At 37.9% G+C, this 24,548-nt stretch overlaps 1 protein-coding gene across 1 annotated transcript in view; it reads left to right on the top strand.

Annotated features, from left to right (window-relative positions):
• RAD54B (RAD54 homolog B) overlaps positions 1 to 24,548 on the top strand; it is a gene marked incomplete at both ends in the record, with an annotated part of 58,603 nt that overhangs the window by 32,810 nt on the left and 1,245 nt on the right. Inside the window, 11 exons of the mRNA XM_079533956.1 lie at positions 4,075 to 4,275; positions 6,022 to 6,300; positions 9,085 to 9,247; positions 9,931 to 10,156; positions 14,504 to 14,711; positions 15,254 to 15,393; positions 15,963 to 16,253; positions 17,561 to 17,742; positions 19,923 to 20,184; positions 21,452 to 21,518; positions 22,666 to 22,866. Coding sequence (XP_079390082.1) covers positions 4,075 to 4,275; positions 6,022 to 6,300; positions 9,085 to 9,247; positions 9,931 to 10,156; positions 14,504 to 14,711; positions 15,254 to 15,393; positions 15,963 to 16,253; positions 17,561 to 17,742; positions 19,923 to 20,184; positions 21,452 to 21,518; positions 22,666 to 22,866 — 2,220 coding nt within the window. The remainder of the gene's footprint in view (positions 1 to 4,074; positions 4,276 to 6,021; positions 6,301 to 9,084; positions 9,248 to 9,930; positions 10,157 to 14,503; positions 14,712 to 15,253; positions 15,394 to 15,962; positions 16,254 to 17,560; positions 17,743 to 19,922; positions 20,185 to 21,451; positions 21,519 to 22,665; positions 22,867 to 24,548) is intronic.

Below are 24,548 nucleotides of genomic sequence, written 5' to 3' on the forward strand. Positions count from 1 at the left end.
TGTCATTGCTTTTCAGCTGTGATTCAGAGGCCAAATCTCCTTTTATCTCAGTCCAGATTTTTGGCTCTGCCTGTCCCTTTCTCTCTCTCTCTCTCTCTCTCTCTTATTTTTTTTTTAATAATTTATTCTTTTGTATTGTAAAACACAACTTGAACCAATGTTGTTTTCTTTAAGCTCCAGTTTTTGCATTCTGACAATGTGTTTTTGTTTAAGAGGCTCAGTCACAGTGTGAAAGTCCAGGTGCGGAACTGATAAGCAACTTGACAGATCCCATGGTTCCAAAACCACTTCAGCTTAACAGTGGCAGCTGCAAGGAAAGAGGCCGTCTCCTTGTTGAGAACCACGTTTCCCTCTCCTTGTATTGACTTTGGTTGCTCATGTGATTCATCGATCCATGTGCCCTGGCTGCTCAGCTGCTAAGCTGCTGGACGAGCAGCAGTGTGGGAGCAGGGAGGAGGAGGACGCTCACGGGTTTTGGCAGCAGCCTGCAGTTAGACGGGGTTAAGCCATCCATTAAACCACACCTCGGGCTCAGGGTCTGGTGTGCTGTTCACTGGAGCATGCCAAGCTCCTTACAATGCACAGTTACACGGCTGCCAGCCACACTGCAAAGGCTCCTCAAAATGCACGCTGATTTACATTTTGTGGTGTTTGATAATGCAGCTTTCTCAGCGCACTGGGAGTAACCCAGCACATTTAATCGATAGGTTTTCTTCAATTCCTGCCCTACCGAAACTGGTTAAGCTGGTTTGCCATTGGAACGCTCCCCCCATCCCCTTTCCTGGATCCTGTCCCGTTTTCTGTAAATCATCACCTCCTTGAAGGTGGCTGAAGCTGTTTCTCATATCGAGTAAGCAGTAGTTTATATCTTGAAACTTAATCCGTTGCTTTCCAGCCAGGTATGTTCCTGTTTGTGAAAGATTTTAAAGCCTTATCACCCAAGGTTTTAAGATTCCCAAGCCCTTCACTGTGGGAGGACAGATTTGTCATTTGCTGTGTTTTCTTGCGCTCCCTGGGAGGCAGTTAGCCATTTGGGAGGGAGATGCATGGGCATGATTTCCTGATCTTCCTCTTAGTCTGGCATACACAGAGTTCCTGTTATTTATTATTCTCATCCCAACTCATTAACAGTGCAGTGCAGAACTGAAACGTGCAGTCAGGATCTCAGCAAAACCAGCTCTAAGGTGGTGCCTACCATCAGCAGGCAGTAAGGTTTTGGCTGCAGAGAAAGAAAAAGACCTTAACATTGTTATCTGAAACTCTACTGTAGTTACAGGTAAAAGGAGAATACATTATGTGGCACTGACTGAAACAAATCATTATTGGGTATTGTTATAAACAGAAATTACAGTAAGTTAAAGACAAATTGAGGTAAGAAACCTGAGCATCACATTCTGTTCATTTTCAGTTTTTCAGTAGGAACATGGTAGTATTATATGGAATACTGGCATCCAGTTTGCTGCTCACTGAGGGCAGTTTGCTTTAGAAATCTATCTCTCCAAAAATCAGCTACAAAATGCTAGCAATTTCCAATACTATTTTTAAATTATTCTTCTGTTATTATTTTTACATAAAGTGGGGCTAAGAAGACTTTGAGGAATTGTTTGGACCTGAAAGTTAATCTATTGGTGATTCATATAACAACAAACAGGACTCCCTGAGTATAAGAGCACTGACCATAAAACAGATCTTAGGGATCACCAAACTCATGTGGGAAGTCAATGGAGGAGACCAGGAATCACAGAATCACAGAATTGTAGGGGTTGGAAGGGACCTCCAGAGATCATCGAGTCCAACCCCCCTGCCAAAGCAGGTTCCCTACAGCAGGTCGCACAGGTCGGCATCCAGGCAGGTCTTGAACATCTCCAGAGAAGGAGACTCCACCACCTCCCTGGGCAGCCTGTTCCAGTGCTCCGTCACCTCACTGTAAAGAAGTTCTTGCGCATATTCGTGCGGAACTTCCTGTGCTGTAGCTTGTGTCCGTTTCCCCTTGTCCTGTCTCCACGTACCACTGAAAAGAGATTGGCCCCCACACCTCAGGTATTTATAAACCTGGATTAGATCTCCTCTCAGTTGTCTTTTCTCAAGGCTGAACAGACCCAGTTCACTCAGCCTTTCCTCATAGGAGAGATGCTCCAGGCCCCTCACCATCTTTGTGGCCCTCCGCTGGACTCTTTCCAAGAGATCCCTGTCTTTTTTGTACTGGGGAGTCCAGAACTGGACACAGTACTCCAGATGAGGCTTTACCAGGGGAGAGAGGGAGGATCACCTCCCTCGACCTGCTGGACACACTCTGTTTAATGTACCCCAGAGTGCCATTGGCCTTTTTGGCTACGAGGGCACACTGCAGGAGGTCATTTCTGGTTGTGAATGAGTGTCCCTCAAAAGAGAATAAAGTTCTGCAACAAAATCTCCTTCATTCTTACAGTAACTTATATAAAATCTTTAAATGATGACAGGAATAGCAGTTGCTGATTAAAATACAAGAAAAACAGAGAAAACTGTCTTGTATTTCTTTTGTTGAATCAATTGATGTATAGAAACTTAAAACAGAATCAAATATCTTTTATTTTTAGCACAGTAAGAGTTTTCTCTTTCTCCCTCTCTATCCATTGCTCCTCCAAATCATATTTCTTGTGATTGCTGAAGATCCAGTAAAACCCTTACACCTTTTTGCAAAACTGCAAGGATTTGTTCTTGCTCTCTGGCTCATTCCCCAGCTTCCATCTAAGTGGATCCCTGCCTGCTGTGCCTGTACCCAGTAGCTGCTCTGTTACCCCTTGGAGATGGGCACCTGTCACAAGAGATAGCACAGACACTGGCTAATGCCCTGAAAAACAATTTTTCGTTTAGATAGCACTTATAAAATATCAAAAATTGCACACTCATTTAGGCATATAACATGCTAGTGTTTCTCAGTTTTAAGAAGATGTAGGCTTGTTGTTATGTTGTTGCCTCTATTTATTGTGAATTCACCTCGTTACAGTTAAGTTGCCTCATTTTTATTGTAAGCAACCCTCTGCTCTTGCCGTCTTTCCTTTAAACACCAGCACACTTGGAAACTGTGGAAAGGTTAGTCTGTGGCATAAGCGCTTTTTCGTAACAGATTTCTGTAGTGTTCAATCCCAGATGGAATCAAAGGAGCAAACCGATTTAAGCCTTTAACCAGCATGCGGGGGTATTTTAATGAAAATTAGTCTGATTCTCTCTTTGAAGCTGTGCATGTGCTGAAAAGGAATGCTACAGATATTCCTTTAGATAATGCTGAGGACTTATCTGCCATTACTTGGCTCATGTCAGATAGCTAACTCCTGGAAGCATGCATTTATTCTTAATCGATATTATGATCAACTGCTGTCAGTTCTATTATAATTTCTTAACCTTATTAAGCTAAACATGTTGTATTAGCTTTTATATTTGTGTTGCTTAGAATGAGTTAACTGCTGACAAATCAAAGTCAGCCTGAGCATGGTAACAGCGTTTGGGTTGCTGCATGCTCAGGACGTGGTCTGTTTCAACACTTACATAATCACTTACATTTAAAGAGAATGAGGAAAGCAGTTGAAGTAATCTCTTGCATTATTAGTTACAGCTACTCTGCACTTTAGTACTAATGACTTCAGCTTCAGACCTGTGTACTGGTCTCCTTTATTTCCTGTCATGAATCTTGTATTCCTGCCCTTGTTTCCAGAACGTTGCCCAGCACCACTTCATCAGGACGGGTCATTTTCTCTCATTCTTGTTTCCCTTTTTTTTTTTTTCCCCAGCCTTTCCTTTTATTCTTTTTACACAGTTATCATCCATTCTGACAAATCAGGATCTCTCTGAGTAACACACCAAGAAATGTCCTTTTCCAGAAAGCACATACTTTCCAAAACCAATTTAATGGTTTTTATTTCAGGATGAGTCCTTACGTGCTATTCTGTCTCAGTCCATACTTAACATAAACAGCCCAGGAGAGGAAGCATGCCACTTCATTTATGTAAGATGAAATGCATTTGTTTGAAATGGAAATGAATATACGCTTCATCAAGAGAACTTGAGATATTCTTTGTTGTTTTATTTCCCTTTTAGATGCAATGTATTTGCCAACATCAGGGATGGCAAAAGAAGCAGCAGCGCAGGAAGAACCTGACTGCCTCACAAAGTATTTCAGTGTTATGTGGTGTAAGGCATCAAAGAAGAAGCACAAGAAGTGGGAAGGGGATGCTATTCTTATAACAAAAGGAAAGTCAGTAATATTGAAAGACATGGAAGGCAAAGACATTGGCAGAGGTACTGTACATTTGCATGTGTGTGTAAGTGAACTGCTGACTTAAAATTAATATGCTTTGAATAACAGAGAAAAACTTCTTAGATATTTTAGAGTTCTCAGTACTGAAGTTGAACACAGGATGAGAAAAGATTAGGTTTTTTTTATTGAGGGAGATGGAAAGAAAGCTTTTTGTTTCTTACGTATAAAGCAGATGCATGGGGGAGTCTGTAGCAGGCTGTGTAACATTCTTCACAGAAGCACCAAATGGTAGTCCAAGGAGAGGATCTGGAAATGGGGCTGTAGTAATTCAGCAGAGATGCTAAATCAGGCAGGAGTTGATTTTGGTTGCTCTTGTACTGCACTGAAGAAAGTGTGAGAATTCAAAAGGTAGACAAGTAAGTTTCTTGTAGATGTTCCAGCCAGTAGTATGGGAACTGGGAATGTCTGAGGTTGGATCTGTACTTTCCATCCAATCAAGCAGCTAAAACTATTGTCTTTGTCAGAAAGATGAACAACAGCAACATTTTCCAGCCACAGTCAACTGTGTAGCAATTTTTAATCTTGCAGTTTTAGCAGCAGCTGCTGCTGTAAGACACAGTTTGGGTTGTTATCAGAGTTAAAAATAAGACTTGCAAACTGTAGGCTGCAATCAATTTGAGATAGTATTTTTTACTGAAAGAAAAGCAAGAATTAGCATTGCTAACTAAGCCAAACATATTTAGTAAGGAATTTGGATTGGACAGTGTTGCTACAAAATATAATTTGATTAATTTTGGGGCTGACTTGGCTCCTTTGCTCTTTTAATTACAATCATGACATTGTGAGCCTTGTTAGGACCATGCAGTTTTAAGTCAGTGACTTAGAAGTTAATTCAAATTCAGCCATAGCGAAGCGATGTATGTACAGACTTGCTTGGGTTTGAAAAAGGCAGAGAGAAAGAGAGCAATGCCTGGAATGCATCAGCCACCACCCTGTTGTGTCTTCTTGAATTAGCAGAAAACACAATAGGAAAACAAATATTCTGATTCCCAATGCTAAAGTTTTTTGTGTGTTTATTTGTGTCAGGAAGCACAGCAGTACCAACATCACTGGTGCTGATCTGCTTTCCATGTTCATGGATTCTAAGAAAAACATAAATTCACCAATTTAAGCAGTGTAATTTTAAAATTTCTTCGATTATTCTACAGGCAGTCTGAGTGAGGGGTAGTGGTTTTTACCTCCAAAATTGCATTTAACACTAGCAGTTTTACAGTGAATGTGAATGAGCATCCAGAATTACTATTTTTAAATGGAAAAAAGGAGTAAAAGGAAGCTTTTGGTTTATTTTTTACTTAGGCATACCAGAGCAGGATTTAAGAAGGAATATGGAAACCTAAAAACAGCATTGGCTTAGCTTGTTTTTAAAGCTAGACAGCAGAACTTCTTGCTCTTCTTCTCTGCAAGTGTCCTAAATTCTTAATAGTATATTACTAAGAATCTAGGAAGCTCTCTCTTTTAATCTGCTGTGTGTTATGGAAACAATTATTTCAGGGAGCTGCATAAACATTTTAGCTTTGTGGATTCACTTTTTGTCTTTCTTAACTTCACATCTACCCTTAAAGCCCGTCCTGACTTAGAACTAAGCTTTTCAGACTGGAATTCAAATGATCTTGCACGAAGATAGACCTGTTGACAGTTTTATGTATCCTTCATGCAGATAAATAGCGATGTTAAGGAAGTAGTATTTGCTGTGTTGTCCTAATTCCTAAATTTTGATCTTTTTTTAGGTACTGGATATAAATCTAAAGAGTTAGACAGTCTTGAGGAAGGTCAAACACTGATGATTGGAGGAAAAGAAATTGAAGTGATGGGTGTAATTTCAGCAGATGACTTCAGCAGTGGCAGGTGTTTTCAGACTGGAATAGCGACTCATGACACTGCTTTACCTCAAACTACCATGAAACAATTCTGTAAGCCAATCAAAAGTGCCTGCCAACCCAGTACTAAAGAGAATATCCTCCTCAGTTCTCAGAGCCGCAAACCTCGTCACAATCCAAATGATGCAAGTAAGGTTCAAAGTTTTAAGCTTATTTAAGCACCCTTTGGCTCTCAGGAAAGTTGAATGTGTAACCAAAATTTTCACATTCCTTAACATATTACTGAAGTATTTCTGAAATACAGTAGTCGTTTTTCTGTCAACAAAACGTTAGGATTTTATCATGTGTTTCTAACAAGTAGAATGCTCTGCAGTGCATCACTTTTGCTCACAGATGTTACAGATGGCTGTAGATGCAAGTGGTTTCTGAGTGGTTTCTTCTGTAGAAGTGGTTTCTGAGAGTTCTGCCAAGAAAAATGTGTATGTCGTTCAGAGAAACAATCTGATGTACACTAGAAGTTCTAGATGAGTTCCAGCTTCCCAGTGGGGTCAGTAATAGAGCAGTTAAGCCAAATGCAGATAACTGCTCCTGATGGTGCTTGATCCTTAACAGCCAGTGAGTGTAACTTTACTGCACCAAACTTGACCAGATATGTTTTGGAATAAAAGTTTTGTTATGTCGTGCTAAAATTGCCCTGTACTGAAGAATCATGAGTTCTTAAATTACGTAGGTTACTCTGAAAGTAATGTCTCCTATTTATTTCCGTGGAAACTACAACAGATACAAAGAACGTAACACTATTAGACAAAGCAAATTATGAGCTACAGAATACTATTTTTCAGTGGAGTCACCACCATTAGCCATGCATTTTTGCCAGCAATGAATCATAGCCTGTGTGCTACACTCGTAAAAATCTGTATGGCTATCCAGAGCATGACTTGTCTTTCACATTGCTGTTGTCACTGTTCAGATGTACCACTCACCACCTCACTGTGCTAACACCCACTGTTTAGTCTCCACAGAAGTTCAACAAGTGTCAGTGAAGGTCTGTGGGTGCAATTTTTTTCCGCATGGAGGAATTCAGGTGCACATCTTTGCTTCATATGCGCTTCAGTGTCAGATGCTGTTTTGTCAGACTGCCCCTCTGCTGCCATCTGTTGCATGGCAACAAGATGTGGCAGAATATTGGTGGGAAGTCTCAATCTCTGCTGCCATACCAGCAACATCTGCTTCTGACATCGTGGGGCAACATAGTAAAATAGGAGGCATTACTTTCAGAGCAGGCCTTGTGCTGATGGCTTTATTTTTCAGATGAAAGAGGAAGATGATTTAAAAGAAATATTATTAAATAAAGAGTTGTTCTGCATTTTTATTATAGCTCTATCCAGCTTTTTACCCCAAATCTTGACAAAACTGCTACTTAACAACTATATAAATAAACAATGATATCTTGATTATACGGTAATTGGTGATATCATTGGCACTTGGGTAAGAGCAAACTCATTAGCACTGTCTTCTAGTTTGAATTCATCTTGGTTTTGTTGGGTCTAATGAGGCATCTGCATTTTTATAACAATTCTGCATTAGCTTTCTAATCTAAAATCTAGCAAAGAGCTGACATATTCTGTACTCAAATGAGTTCTCTCTGATACAGAGAACTCTCAAGACATCAGTAGATTGGACTCACATGTTAGTGATGCTCAACCTTGGAGAATCATATCATTTATGTAATGCCTTGGTGCATAATCTCTTTCAGAAGTGCTGGAGGTATTTTCCTAGACTAGGGCTTTGTGATGGGAGCATTCAGAAGTTTTCACGTTGATGTCAATGAAAATACTTGATTAAAAAGCAGCTTTCTCAAAATAGAATGCTGCTTATCTGTGTGCTCAACAGAACAGACTACAGTGACAAAGACATGACATCATGTCTTTCATGTATGATTTCTAAGATTTAGTCCATAAATCATCTAAATCTTGTTTCTTTCCCATCTTTGAGGCAGCAAAATTTTGACAGATATTTTCATCACCTTGGGTTTTTATATACATCCAGATGTAATTTGGTGTAATCCATCAGAACTCTGCTTTTTGTCAGTAGGAAACAAAATCCCTCTGAGTGATTCAAGTCTTCAACAGATCTATTCCCATGAATAAATTATCAATATAGGTCTACTCTAGCAACATAAAAATATTAGAAGCTGTAAATTGCTTTCTCATTCTGTCTTCTGACAATACAACTTGTCAGTGAGGCTTTGTAGCATCAATATCAGCAACTGTGTATGGACATCGTCTAGCAAAGTAATGCCATCAGAGTCTGTAAACAAATTATGGCAAGCAAAACTGTTATTCAGATGTAGCCAAAGGATATAGCTTCATGCTCTGCTTGCCTCTGTATGACTTCAAACCTGTCAACTTTTTGTTTTTATGCACTGTGGCAGCCTTTGTCAGCTCACTCTCATTCTTCCCCTCTATTTTGGCAAATCGTCTTATCTCTCTCTGTTTCTCAGACAAAATAGTCTTTTTGGACTACAGAAATCTGGGCTACAAGAATATCCCCTTGAAATGTAAAGTTTAGTCTTTCTGTGGGTCAGTGTTTTCTTAAACTTTCCTTTCAGAAGCTCTTTAGACCTTCTTCTGATTTAACTCTGTGTATTCAAAGTCCTCATGCTGCATTTGTTAGGTAGGCAGTTTCATCTCCTGAAACAATGCTCAGAGTGCTCACTTTGTCACCATTGCATTTGAGAAAAGTGCAAACTATTTTGGACACCTCTGTAAAAGGATTTTTATTTTGGAGGCTATCTAGATACTTTGTTGGTAAATGCATTTTCTGTCTGAAAAAGGTCAATATGTTAACCAGTGTTTTCAGCGGTCATCACATTATTGATTTTTTGCTGTAGCTGAGTTAGAGGAATAATACCATTTGCTAACAGACTGAGAGAATTTTAGAGCAATATTTGCATATGTTTTGTACTTCAAGATTCTCTAGTTATGCCAAGACCGAATGCAAGTCATCAGTGCATGTTCAACAAGGCTGGTTTACCCGTGGTGGATGTAGTGGTGGATCCTTACGTTGCAAATAATCTCCGACCACATCAGAGAGAAGGAATTGTATTTCTATATGAATGTGTAATGGGAATGAGGTAAGAACATAATTATCCTTTTGGCTTTCAGTGCCTATAATATTATCATGTTCCATCTTAAAAAATTAGACAATTCGAAGGGGAGCATTTGAAAAATTGATCAGTTAATTAATATTAATTATCTTTCTCCAGTAAAGATTGCACAGGTTTTTTTCTGACCTTTGTGAAGCACTGTGTTTGCTGTGACTTTGCCAGATGCTAGTACAGCAAAGGGCCTGTCAGTTCTGTTGAAAATACATCTTCTAAACCCATCTGACTCATGCTAAATCACACCACTTTCTGGGGTTTATAAATCATTTATTATATATATTTATATATAAATTATATATATATAATTGTATAATCTATAGTTTTGTCCTTTGGAATAGAGAAGCTGAGGAAGTATGTACAGCGAAAGTAAGAGAAGGTATATACAAGCGTTACATGTTATATTTTAAATTCTAGAAGGAGATTTAAGCTTTAATTTGATTTTGGAAGTCTAGTGCATTAGTCCAGAAAATGAGGAATTTCACTCTAAGGACTTCTGGTCCTAACTGACTATAATAACCATATAACCATATAGTAAGTATAACTAGATTCTTTGTAGTAAACGAAATGACATGAGAAACAATTCCCCTAAACTGGTTGTGAGTAATTACAGATACGTCTTTTAAAATGTTACCATAGCTTCTTATGTCTTACAGAGTTAGTGGCAGATTTGGAGCTATTCTTGCTGATGAAATGGGCTTAGGAAAAACATTGCAGTGCATTTCACTTGTCTGGACTCTTCTGCGTCAAGGGGTCTATGGATGTAAACCTGTACTGAAGCGAGCACTAATTGTCACCCCTGGGAGTCTGGTAAAAAACTGGAAAAAAGAATTTCAGAAATGGTTGGGAAGCGAAAGGATCAAAGTCTTTACAGTTGATCAGGTAAGATTTATTTCCTAGAAGGGATTAGGTCCTATCTGACTCAGAATATAGGACTTGTGATTTTTTTTTTCTTTTTCTTTTTTTAAGCAGGGACGTGAACTAGTAATTCACTGTTAAAATTTATTTGGAATTCTTCATTTCTCCTTCAGAGCCATATGTGCATTTAGCTGTCAGCAGCTGAAGATCACCTGCCTATGTAGCATAAGTTTCATGGTTCACCTTTGCAGATGTCAAAGGGGACGTTCTCTTCCTTGTCCCTCTAGTTTAAGGAAGAGCTTTCTGTTGTACCTTGAAGTGCACACCTTCCTTGCTTTATATAACACAGCTTCTACCTTGACTGACTTGTACTGTGTTTCTCTGGTAGTTACTGTTACTCTTTACTGAGAACTTTCTAACCTTTATTTCATCTGTTTCTGGTTATCTCAGGAAGTTATTCCTTTTACTGACACTGGTGAGAGTTAGGTTTCTGTAAGGATGATTTAGTCTCCTGTAGTAAAGCCAGCAAAAGCAGGGAGGTGGTCGTCCTCCTGTACTCAGCTCTGGTGAGGCTGCAACTAAAGTACTGTGTTCAGCTTTGGGCCTTTCACCACAAGAAAGGCATCGACAACCTGGAACCTCCTGAGAAGGGCCATGAAGCTGTGAGGAGTCTGGAGCACAAGTCTTATGGGGAGCAGCTAAGGGAGCTGGGATTATTCAGAAGGATTGTTCTCCCTCTCATTGCCCTCTGCCTGACATGAAATTGTGGCAAGGTGGGGGTCAGCCTCTTATCCCAGGTAACAGAGATAGGATGAGAGGTCATGGCCTCAGGTTGTGCCAGGGGAGGTTCAGGTTGGGTATTAGGAAGAATTTCTTCTCAGAAAGAGTAGTGGTGCATTGGAACAAGCTGCCCGGGGAGGTGGTGGTGTCCTCGTCCATGGAGGTGTTTAAGGAAAGGGTAGATGTAGTACTCTGGGACATGGTTCTGTGGGCAGTATTGGTGGTAGGTGGATGGCTGGACTGGATGATCTTAGAGGTCTTTTCCAATGATTCTATGATTTTACGATTTTTCCTTGGTCCTTATTGATTAAAATGTACCAGTGGGAGAAAGTGGGGACACTTTACATTCTATATGGAAGAATGAAAATTTCAGATGAGATGGAAGTGTTCAAACTATATGAAACTCTTTTGTAGAATGTACAGTACTTTATAAAAGTAATTATTTGAGTTCCATTCTTACTATTGTCAAAATTCTGAAATTATTAAACCTACTCATCTTCCACTGGGGCCCATCCACATGCACTTCAGTAAGAAGTGCTCTTTGCATCACTTGTTTTTCTCAGTAACTTGTTTCAAGATGTGGAAATGAAGCAAACTGACTTGTCAGGAACTGTAATGTAATATAGGTGAGATGGAGAAATACAGAATTTTCTAAGGAAAGTGGATAGAAGACAAAATATAATAGAGTAACATTATTACCTGTAAAGGTGATTAAAAAAAAAAAAAAATTGAATGTTTTCTTTCTTTTTTTTTTTTGAATAATGTTGGGAAGAAAGAAATCTGGATTTGCTGACAGTTACGGTGACCTGAAATGACAGTAGCTTTTATCCAACTTTTAATTTAAATAACTTTAATATTCTTACTCATTTCATTGGAGCTGTTTGGATTGAGGACACTCAGCAGCTTTTAAGACTGTTGTTCCCAAATAGCAGTGAATACATTGTCATGCAAAAGCAAGATGCAGTATGACTTGCCCGGAGTATAATGAGGTGTTTTAAAATAATTTACTGTCTATCTTCTGCAGAAAACCAGCAATTATCATACTGTTATTCCTTCAGTATAACTTAAAAGGAAGAGCTTGTCTCAGTGTTTTTTTTTTTTTTCCTTTTTCCATTCTTGCCTACAAGGAATACATTCGAAGACGTGGGAGACTTTTAAAATGCATTAGGCATATTTTCCTCATTTTCACACTGAAGGACTGAAGACTGATCCTAACCCCTCAGTGGTAAATTCTTTTAAAAAAACAGGACATTATCTGCTTTTAAAATGTGATTGCAGTTTACTTCTGTTGAAATGCAGATGTCAGATAGAAGGCATTGCTTTTAAAATGAAGGCTTCCCTCCAAAGGTTGCATTTAGGTCTTATCAATCCACACAGTCAACATTTGAGATGTGATTGAGAGAATAACTCCATGATCTCTTTGCAGAGTATCACTTCTACAGTGGTTGTTTAGGTTTTTAAGTGAAAATTCTGGAGAATGAATCAATTCAAGGTTTACACTACTTCATGATTCAGCATTTTTTAATTTACACTTCACTGGATTTGAACCAGTGCAAGGCAGGGTCTGTTCAGAGAGTAAGTCTGGGACATTATGGAACCCTAACACTGGCTGACAATTGCTCTGTGTGTAGCTCCAGGCTCCTCTCTTAAATCTGTCAAGTCACTTTGGGTAATTGTGAAAATGGAGGTTATAATACATTCGTATCTTGGAGCTAGTTAAGAGGATAAATTAATTACTTGAAATTGGCTTGTAAAATTACTTTAACTTTCAGTCCGTCTTTCACTGCTGTATATAATAACAGCTGCAGGCAGTTCCCAGTGCCTATAGGCTCAGCTCATACCCAGAAAGAGTGAGAAAGCAGAAGATTCCCAGACCCTGCTCATCTTTTGGTGCTTTCCAAGAAAAGATCAGAGATGCTTCTGTCATGAGGACTGCACTGTGGAGCCCAAATTTGAAATGGGGATAACACTGGAGGATGCCTACAGGGCTCTTCTGTTCCTATGCTGGGAATGGAGGGCAAGGGAAATTTTCTTCTCCTATTTCAAAACTGGCAGTAAAAATACTGGACAGAAAACTAGCACTTACCTCCAGTCTTGCAGACTTGGAATCAGCAGGAATGCTGTGGCTCAGTTCAAAACCTTGAGGAAATCTGTCCACACCCTTGTTACCTGCTCTGCACTGTTTCACACTTCCTCCATTGCGTGCAGGGCCTCTCCATGAGCATGCTGTGGAGATTCACCTACCGCAAGGTACTTTGGGGGGTTAACTTGCCAGATTTGGCCTATAGATTCATCTGAATCAACAAATAGGAGGCTCTGAAGGCTCTGATAACTAAGTGCTATTGTTCTTTGAGTGCATTATGCCCCAGACTTAGTAGTTTATGTTTGATAACTGATCTTGTTTGGAAATAGCGCTACCTTTTGAAGCTCTAGCTTGATTTGCTTTAAAGATCAAAGAGATTCTTCAGCTTGTCAGCTGGGACTGTTGCATGTATAGGCAATGAACACCGTTAGCACACAGGATGGAGTGTGCAGGGCCTTTGTCTCTTGAGCTCAGTGGAGCTCAAGTGGAGACAAGGGATGGGCCACAGAAGAATTTTCCACTTTTATGTGTGATTACCAGACAGGTGCGCAATCCTATTTTTACATTCACAGATCTGTAAATAAATGTAGTCACTTTTAGGAGCCTTTTTTGGAAGAAGCTCCCTTTCACATTACAGTGCTTTGTTAACTTAATATGTTTCTGTTCAAAGTTCTGTCTCCAAGCTCTAGAACTGTACAGATTCAATTCTGGTCAGACTTGAATGCTCTAACCTGGATAACTGTTGTTAGTTTTCCTCTTTGTCACATTTGGTCCTGGTTGTTTTATTTAAGAGTTTAGGAAAGGAAATCTGAATGTCCTTTGAAAAAAAAAAGGGGGGATTTGAAGGGCACTTAAGGGTGGAGTGGCTCAGAGATGCTTTCTGACCAGTAATGTGTGATTCAGAGATGAATTGTGTATATTTACCAATGAATAGTCTTGTTTCCTAGGCTTAGTTTTAGGCTTAATTTTCTGAGTCCAACACTGTGCTTTCCTTTTGACCAACCCATCAATGGTAAAGGCTTTTAACAAACTGAATATCATGTTCAATTCAAAATTACAAGAGAAATTCTAATTTGGCAGAGCGTGGTAACTTTCTGCTGGACATTGCAGCTTTGGATCCCACAGTGGATGTTTGGGCAGCCAATTGCCTGTTTGTTATCTCGATTGTAGTTGTTTAGTTTACCTAAATACCAGGACTGGGAAGTTATTCCAGGGAGTCTGTAACAATTTCTCACCTTGATGATAATGTGTCTCAAAGGATCTCAAGGTCTAAAAGAGTAATGAATTGTCTATTAATGAGGTGATAAAGCTAAAAAAAAAAAATTGCTGTATCAGATTCCCTCTTTGCTTTGCAAATTAAGACACAGTCAAGAATCCAGCTCTTGAAGGAGATAGTCAATGTTTTTTGTCATGCTGGAAAAGATTCTACAGCCACCAGATTTGTAAGTAGTATGATGGGTGATTTCAAAAAACACAGTTGTATGTTATATTTTTCTTTATCCCTGTAGGACCATAAAGTAGAAGAATTCATCAATTCTCCACTTTATTCAGTTATGATAATCAGCTATGAGATGCTACTACGATCTCTGGATCAAATTCAGGCTATAGAATTTAACCTCCTGATCTGTGATGAAGGACATCGTCTGAAAAATAGCTCTATTAAGACAACTACAGCCCTCACTAGTCTGTCTTGTGAGAGGAGAATTATCCTTACTGGTTAGTATTTGTAGTTTAATATAAATTTTAATATGTAGCTATGCTAAAAGTATCAGATTGGCGTAAAGGAAAGAGGATATTGTAAATATGATAGGAACACAACATAAACTTTTGCAATGGGTATTAAGTGCACAAATATTGGATCTTTTAAAAACAGATTTTAAAAAGAAAAGAGTGACAAGTAAAATTTGTGTATCTTAGGGGGTGGGTAAGGAGCTGTGGAACTTCTGTAAGGGAATGAGGACTCCATTTTTATACACTCATTATTTTCCTTTGCAGCTATTTAACAAAATAACTTCTAGAATCAATCCTTTTGTCAAATCAACTAGATATGCAGTTATTCAGTTAGGAAGATGGTAGTTTATTAATCAGAGTGGAGTTCTAGGTTCATTCAATATTCTGAGTAATTCCCATTGAAATAAAATAACTTTTTAAGATGCATTATGAATTTTAAACTCTGCATTCAACAATTGTACTTCTGTCAGAATTCTTTGTTATGAATACATTATTATAGATACAGAATTATTTTTCTCTCTTCCCAGGTACTCCAATCCAAAATGACTTGCAAGAATTTTATGCTTTAATAGAATTTGTAAATCCAGGAGTACTTGGTTCTTTATCCACATACAGAAAGATATATGAGGAGCCCATTGTCAGATCCAGAGAACCTTCAGCAACAAAGGTATGTTATTTAAAAAAAAAAAGCACTTATTGAAGGAAATTAATAGAGAAGAATGGGAAATTTGCTTTCTGTGGAACAGGTGAACTTCAGGAGTATTAATGGGAGCAAAAGCTTTTCAGCTTCTTGTTTGAATAAATTTGGTTGTTTTCCAAAGGGAGGTGAGGAATACACGCATATTGAGATTATGGCTGCTCTTTATTAGGCATCCAGCATCTTGAATTTCCAAAACTGTCATGTAAATTACCGTATGAGGATACTGTGTTATGTCTTAATTTCTCCACAATACTGCATTATTTTATTACGTCAGTCAAGAAATTTATGGATTTGTGGAATATAATCTGAATCTTGTGTATCCTTGGGGACATTATCTTCATTTGTTTAAGACTGTAGAAACCAAACTGGAATTAAGCTAATGCAGTGGTACTAATTTTGGAACGGATCATTATGTTCCCATGCTGGAAGTGATATTGTGCATTTAAAATATTCACTAACAACCTAATGAAAATAATATAGAAAATTATTTTGATGAAATGCAAGATGAGCATTAATTTTGTGCTTCGTTCTTGTAGGAGGAAAAGGATTTAGGAGAAAAAAGAGCAGCAGAACTCACACGCCTCACCGGACTCTTTGTTCTTAGGAGAACACAAGAGGTTATAAACAAATTTCTTCCACCAAAAAAGGAGAACATTATCTTCTGCCAACCAACAGCGCTGCAGCTTGAGTTGTATCGAAAACTGCTCAGTTCTCATGTTATTACCTCCTGTCTACAAGGCAGGCTAGAAAATAGTCCTCACCTAATATGTATAGGAGCTTTGAAAAAACTTTGCAATCATCCATGTCTTCTGTTTAAAGCTGTAAAGGTATCTATCTGCATGAGGGTGGGTGCCTGCAAGTAGTCATTTCAGCTGACAGAGGTCACTAGAAATATGTTATGGTCAATGTGCATGTCAGTTAAGGTCATTTCCATGCTGTTTTCACATCTGACTTGCTTTAGGAGATTGGCTTTCAAAAATGTAAATGTTAGGGAATCTGAATGTAGGTATGTCTCCACCTTTGTTATTTTCTTGTTCTTCCTTACCTGCATGTATTTTCCCTCCTAGTATGGTCCCTGAATATTTGTAAAAATACATTCAAATGTGAGCTTTACAAAGAGTACTCAGTTAAAGATTATTCTGTATACTCTGTCTGCTGTTTCCCATGAAACCTCCCTCTGATACAGTATAGAGTTCAGTGATATTGACAGCTGCAGGCTCGACACATCACTGGTACAAGCTGCCTCTCTTTTTCCTGGAATCCCATCACCCTCTACACCTTGTTAGTTTCACATAAATCTTCTCATTCCTACAAGTAACTTGTATGATAGTTAGAACTTAATCTTACTAACTTATTTCAGTAGTAGTCCAAGTTGAGTAAGGTGAGTGCAAATGTAAATAAATATTCCTTAAAAATGTTCTTCATGACTTTGCAGGAATGTCCACAGCAGACATCTCTGTAAATTGCAACTCTGACAAGTAAAGTGAGTTGCCTTCACTTCATAGTATAAGCATTTGAATTTTTCGTAAATGAAAACATAACCTTTTGGAAATTATCTGCATGGAAAGGACTGTATATGCAGGTCATTCATAACTGTTGTGGGGTTTGATTAGTCTGGCTTTTTCCTCCCCGTGAAACATTGGTTTGCAAGTTTCAGCACGTTATTATTTGCCAGCTTTTTTTCCTTTTTTTTTTTTTTTCTTTTTTTTTTCCCCACTTCCCTTGCAATAAAGGAAACCTAATGACAGCATCTTGATTTTTTCCCCTAATTTTTAGTTATGGCTTTGCTGTGGATGTATATCTTTGTAGTTGTAGAAGTAGAGAAATAGAAGTCAATTCCTTTTTTCACTTTTTAGTATTTCATGTTGCTTTCTACCCAACTGTAAACAAAATCTTGAATTAGAGGATGTAAATCACAGTAAATGCTCTCATTGTTTTAAAACTGTGTCCATATGGTACTGGAAACTTACTGTGCTCATATGATACACTACTTTGTGATAGCTTTCCATACCTCTTTTTGTAATGAAAATATAGCAAATTTTTAGAAATAAGGCAATGCAAAAACAACAACAACAAAAAAAATGTCAAATATTTTAGTGGGGATGTGAAGCTTGAATCCTTTTATTTTTAATAGGAAAAATCCTGTGATCCGAACAGCGATGAGCATGTTGAGTCCTGTCTCTACGAAGGTCTAACAGATGTCTTTCCACAAGATTATACTTCTGACATTTTCTCTGAAACTGATTCAGGAAAATTGCAGGTGCTGGTGAAGTTGTTAGCAGCAATCCGAGAGCTCAGCTCTTCTGAAAGGCAAGTGTGAAAGAAAGGTAGAAGGCAAATAATAGGAGTGACCTGCTGCGTATCCTTTTGCTTTTCAGTTGTGTAATAGGGACATACTATTCAAAATAAAGCCTTTGCAGCTGTTTGCAGAGGTACCAGGTGTATTTATGCTTTGTACTCCTGGCTCTTTCTCATTAATTCTTCATCAAGGATTTGTAGCTGACACAATTTTCAAAGTTGCTCTTCTATGATTTCCAGATAAAGATACTTGTATTTTTCATATTGAGTTCCCACAACTAAGGTTAGAGTAGAGTTAGAGTAGAGTTAGCTACAGCCTCTGTACTGTGACATACTATCTTTATCTACAGAAATTTCCCAATGCTTTGTATCTTCTTAAGGCAATTATTTAATGTATTCAATATTTTAAATTTCACAAAAATATTTTTAATGACAGGAGTATGAGTTTCTTTTCTTTTTAATCATGTTTAGCTGCTCAGTGCTTGCTGTCTTTTCCATCCAGGGCTAGAACACTCATCAGGTGAAGTTGCATGGCAACTGCTTATTTGCCCTGTGGTGAATGTCACTGGCACACAGGAAAACCTCTGTTTATGATAGTGTAATGGGATACACATTGTTGATTATAACTGTGAAATTGCTGATTCATGGAAAACTCAACACAACCTTGTGTCTCATGATAACTTTTTTATGTACTCATGCCTTGAAGCCCAGCTCTTCTAAAAGTAGTTCCTTTTACCTTCTATTTTAATTGGTGCTTAAATAGGATGTTCTGTAATTCAGTAGTGAGAAGTTACAGCAGATCTCTTGGCACTGATGTAATGGAATTTGTTTCTTCCTGATGCTCTCTTTTTACAAACCAGAAATTGGAGCCCATCGTGGGAGCTTATGTGCCTTGCATGCATTGAAACCAATGACAGCTAAATATCTAAACGTAACAGTCTTTTTTCCTTTAAGTCAAAAGAATTGAGGTATCAGGAAAAAGCATCTTTCCTTGTTTCAGTGCTGTGGGAGCTGTTGAGTTACAGCTAATTTTGAGGCATTCTTTTACAACTTTTTTTTTGCTTTAATACTGTACTGTTCATGTTTCTTTTCCTACTGTTTCCCAACTCTCATTATCACTGAATAGTTTTTTTGCAATATAGATTCAATTCCAGTGCTCTTTTGAAGTTTATATTCTACTTTTGAGTGAAAAGGTGTGAATTTAAGGTTAATCAACAAAAAAACGTATCTTGCAATGTCTTTACAAACGTGCTTTAGATATAATTTGACTGTAGAGGCAACTACAATAATTATAAAACTTTATAACAATTTAAAAATGTTAATGTACCAGATTTTCCCCAAAACTGCTTTTATAGTTCTTCAGTACTTGTTTTTAATTTAAAAAAATATATTTTTAAAATTCCATTTTCGATGGAATTTTTTACTTGATTTAGATTTCTTGCAGAAAAAATGCCCTAACTGTGCTTATTGTCTTATTTATGGCTTAAATTAAAAAGATGTTTGTCCTCTCAGTAGTATCACCTTCAGTACTTCATAGTATGGAAATTCTAGATTTTTAGATCCGTGAAACTTACTTACTCAAAAATTAAGAGAAATAATGTTGGTCTAGGATGTGTTGTTAGTCAATCAAGAAACTGAGTTATTTAAAAAACAATTAAACTATATTGTTTGTGATATCTTTCATCGTGCTTCATTCCATTTATTTTCAGTCAAACAATGTAGGAAGGAGTAATGGCTTTGTTATTTGGCTTTCATGATCTTGTTTATCAGAAATTTTCTCAGTTGTCTATAGCAGTTCTCATTAGCTTTTTCCATAAGTAGAGTTATCTACATTATTTATTAATTGCTACAGCGTCCTCTGCAACTGCTGCCTTAAGAGCAGCTATTCTGTATAAATGTAGATTTTAAAAAAAATTCTGTGTTTGGTTCTGGATCCCTGTAATCTATTCATTAAGCCAAGGAAGGAAAACATTGATTATTTAACATCTGAATGTTTAATGGTAAGACATAATGTATCCAAATTTAGTGTGTGCTTCAAATAATATTGAGTTCTATTTCTTAGCAAATATGAGTAACCTCAGGTTGGTGTTTAATTTTTGCTGGATTTGTCATTCCATTTTTTTAATTGCCTTCAATTATTTGTTATTGTACTTTAACCTTACCTGATTTTGAGATAACTTTATTTCATTGTTTGACAGAGTTGTACTGGTATCCATTTACACTCAGACACTGAACATACTGCAGGAGACATGTAAACGTTATGGATATTCTTATACTAGACTTGATGGAAATACTCCTGTCTCCCAGAGGCAACAGATTGTTGATAGTTTTAATTGTAAATTCAGTCCAGCTTTCATCTTCTTGCTGAGTTCAAAAGCTGGTGGAGTGGGACTGAATCTGGTTGGAGCTTCTCACTTGATCCTTTATGATATCGACTGGAATCCAGCTACTGATATTCAGGTCTGATATAATTGCGTACTGTGGGTTGTGATGGGCATCAAATGAGCTCCTGACTGATTTTGAGATGTCTGAATTAACATGTCTTATTGCTACCCAGCTATCACCCTGTGCCTGGACAAATACAGTAACGAAGGAAAACTCTGAAAAGAAGAAAAATTTATCTGTTGTTAATATATAAATTTGTATCATTAGAACTCCCTTTGCATGAAGAATATAGTCTGGTTTCTTTAGAGGTGTGAGTCATGTATCCCCTTTTTTTCCTGCCCACTTTTTAACTGGAAAGTTGTTGTGTTCCTATAAGGAAAAGAAAACTATGATTAGAATATATAGCATGTCTTACTGTTGATTTGCTATACTTCAGAAAAGGGAGAGATCCCAATCAGAATTAAGGGAATGAAGTAAACATGTGTCAGTGGTATTAAAAGGAAGCAAAGCCAGTGCCATGCTGTGCTTGTAACAGTGCCCTTGGTTGTAAGGGATTATTTAATTGGCATAAAAGTGTTCAATTAAAATAGTCCTTAATAATAACAATTAAAAATATATATTGTTATAAATAAAGTAAGAAACGTCTCTCTGTAGAGGAATACTGAATACCTGATACATGAAATAACCTCTGATTCTCGGCCCTGATCCTGTTCCAAGAGTGAATTAGTACCCCCATGTGGTCACTTGTTTTGTTGCTTTAAACACCATCTGCTACATCAGCCAAAATTGCTGCAGTTTGCCAAAAACTGCAAACCATACTGTGGGTACTTGTACTTAATATGTACGTGTAACCTTTACATCTTTTACTAAAATTATATAATGGTACTCAGCTACTTTTTTTGTTTAAGAGTTACATGTGAAACACTGATTCTACAATTTTAAAAGGAATGGCAATGCCGTTTTTTAAGATGTGTTGTGACAAAAAAATAAATAAATGGAGATGTATTCTTGAAATAATCAACTGTTGCTAATGGTTAGAAAAGAGATTCGAAGAAAGGGCTGCTGACAGAAAGGAAATTAAACCTCTGCTTTCCTACTGTAATATACACAAAAAAAAGAGGAGCACAGATGGACAAAGCAAGTTATGTTTTCAAAATAATTTGCAGTTAATACCAGAAGACTTTCATAAAAACAGTCAATGACAGCTATTATTTCTTTGGACAGCATCTTTCTGTATGAGCTAGCAGAACCAGTAATTTGATCAGCAGAGGCTATGAGTTTTAGCAGAAATTCTGTCCTAGAATAGGCTGTTAATACTCTTTTATCTTTTCCCTTTCTTCAGGCAATGGCCAGAGTGTGGAGAGATGGTCAGAAACATACTGTACATATCTACAGACTTCTAACCACAGGTCAGAGATAGTGCTCTAACATATTCTATAGAAATTTTGCCAGTAGAAGAAAGGGAGTTTTTGGAAATAAATCATTGTTGAAAGATATATGTAATTTGTTCTGAATTCAGTTAAAATTGGATCCATCTCCTTGATTCATTTGCCTTTCCTGTGCTCTTGTTTTTGTATCTGAAAATAGTGGTTTAGCATTTCCTATGAATATTGATCATAGAACCATAGAGTCATAGAATTGCTCAGGTTGGAAAAGACCTTAAAGATAATAGAGTCCAACCATGACCTGACCATACTACTCTAACTCTAGCAACCCTCCACTAAATCACATCCCTGAGCACCACATCCAAACAGATTTGAAATGCATCCAGGGATGGTGACTCAACCACCTCCCTGGGGAGCCTATTCCAGGGCTTAACAACCCTTCTGTAAAGAAGTGTTTCCTGATATCCAACCTAAAATTACCCTGGTACAACTTGAGGCCATTTCCCCTCATCCTGTCACCTGTCACCAGTGAGAAGAGACCAAGCCTGCTCTCACTGTAAGCACCTCTCAGGTCTTTGAAGAGGGCAATAAGGTTTCCCCTCAGCCTCCTCTTTCCCAAACTAAACAGCCCCAGTTCTTTCAGTCTCTCCTCATAGGCCATATTCTCCAAGCCCTTCACAAGCCTTGCTGCCCTTCTTTGGACCTGCTCCAGCACCTCCATGTCCTTTCTGTACTGAGGTGCCCAAAACTGAACACAGTACTTGAGGTGAGACCTCACCAGTGCTGAGAACAGGGGCAGGATTACTTCTGTAGTCCTGCTCACCACACCATTTCTGATACAAGCCAGGATGCCAATGGCCTTCTTGGCCACCTGGGCACACTGCTGGCTCATATTCAGCCAACTGTCCATCAGTACACCAAGCTCCCTTTCCATCAGGCAGCTTTCCAGCCACTCCTCCCCAAGCCTGTACAGTTGCCTGGGGTGGATGTCACCAAAGTGCAGGACCTGACACTTGGCCCTATTGAAACTCATACAGTTAACCTTGGCCCATCAATCCAGTCTATCCAGGCCCCTCCATAGTGCCTGTTATCAAGAAATGGATTTTACTTTTCTTCTTGACATATACAGGTCAAAAATTATTCCAGTGTATATATTGTTTTTTCAATACAGGCTCAATAGAAGAAAAGATTTATCAAAGACAGATCAGCAAACAGGACCTTTCGGGGGCAGTTGTAGACCTTTCCAAGACATCTGAACATATCCATTTTTCTGTTGAGGAGCTCAGAAATCTCTTTACACTTCATGAGAATTCCAGCTGTGTTACCCATGACTTACTTGAATGTGATTGTATGGGAAACAAAGACCATCAAAGTGAGTTTCTTTTTCATTATCTCTGGCTATTATGATGAACTATATCCATTTGGAATATATTGCCTCTCTTTGGAGAAAACTACAAAGCTCAGTAAAACAGAATTGAAGCAATGAGATTCATTATGGGATCAGCCAGACATTGCCTGTTTTTTCTGATACACAGGAGCCCTTCATAAGATAGAGGAAATATTAATTCCTTGCAGTAACAACTAATTCATATATTATGCCTCTTAATTATTTGAATTAGCTATGGCCTGTTTAGGTAGAGATTCATTACAACCAACAAGTGTTATGTATTTTTTTTTCTAAATATTCCAGGACAGTAATGACAGCTTCAGTTTCTAATTCCCTAAAGAAAACAGTGCCTATTGCCTGGGTACATTTCTTTTCTTGGAGTATGAAATATGTATATACAGTATCCACAAATATCACAGTAAAAAAAACATGAAGGAATGGCAATGAGTACACATGTTAACACAGTTAAGTAAAACACAAGAACACAATTAAGTAATACAGACCTGATGACTATTTTGCTTGGTAGTTTTCATGTTTTTGGAAAATAGGCTAAAGCTGTCTCAGTCTATCCAAAACGGGAAGGATTTGGTTAGTGAAAGCACAATGCTTCTGTATCCATGACAATTTGAGTTTGAGTTTCTTCCTTATTTCTGCTCCACACAATGATTTCATAGTCTTCGTATGTTTCTTTATGACTGGAAAGATTAAACCACTTGTCATATGAGCAAGTGATGTTCTGCATTGTGCCAGCCTCCATTTAGGTGCTGTTACAGGATCTGTGTAGAAAATGCAGCTGTGGTGTTAAATCTTACTGGTTTTTTTTTCACTGTTGTGCAGTGATGCAGGTAGAGCTTCTGGACTTCAGAGACCAAAAAAATTTGATATTTCTTCTGTGACAAACACTAATGCATAGAGTGTTAATCAGGATTTTGCAATTGTCTTAACACTCTCGAATGCTTATTTTATGCTTTGAATGCATATTGGTTCCATCTATTCAACCACAGCATCAATTTCTTGGGATTCAGGGCATTGAATGTAACCAGGATTCCTTCAAGGGTAATTGTATCTTGGTCCCAGCAAATGGAAAATTTATGGTGGTAAATCAAGGGAAAACCAGAAAGACATTTTTAAACTTTAATGTTAGAAATGATAGAATGAGTTGGGAAAGTTTTGGCTTCCTAAAGAGCAGAGAACAAATTGGCTCATCAGTTTCCTTGTCAAATTGTTATGAGTCATGGTCTTACAAGTTATGCTTGTGAGTCAGAATGCAGCTACCATTACTTGATCTCTTTGACATTACTAAGAAGAGAAAGTTGTCAGATACCTCTTTGGGGAACCAGCTCCTGATTCCTGGAAAAAGACATTGTGACATAGAAAGTGCTAAGAACTATTACTGATTTGTCGTCTCCATTTCTAGCAAGTATGATTCAAAAGATGAACTAAGTTGGAGCTAAACAATACTATACAGGCTTCACGATGTATGAACTTTTCACAGTCTCCATTATATCTGCCAGTGTGACTGTGTGGTCTTGACCAAGCTCCTGTTGTCAATTCATACTGGGGCAATCTTTAGCAAGCCACAGGAGTTTTGAAAGGAAGTTATTAACTATGTGTGGGTTGTGTAGATGGGTTGCCTGCTATTTTTCTGACTGTCAGATCAGCTGCAA

The sequence above is a fragment of the Tetrao urogallus genome, assembly GCF_951394365.1.
Source record: "Tetrao urogallus genome assembly, chromosome: 3".
NCBI lineage: Eukaryota > Metazoa > Chordata > Aves > Galliformes > Phasianidae > Tetrao > Tetrao urogallus.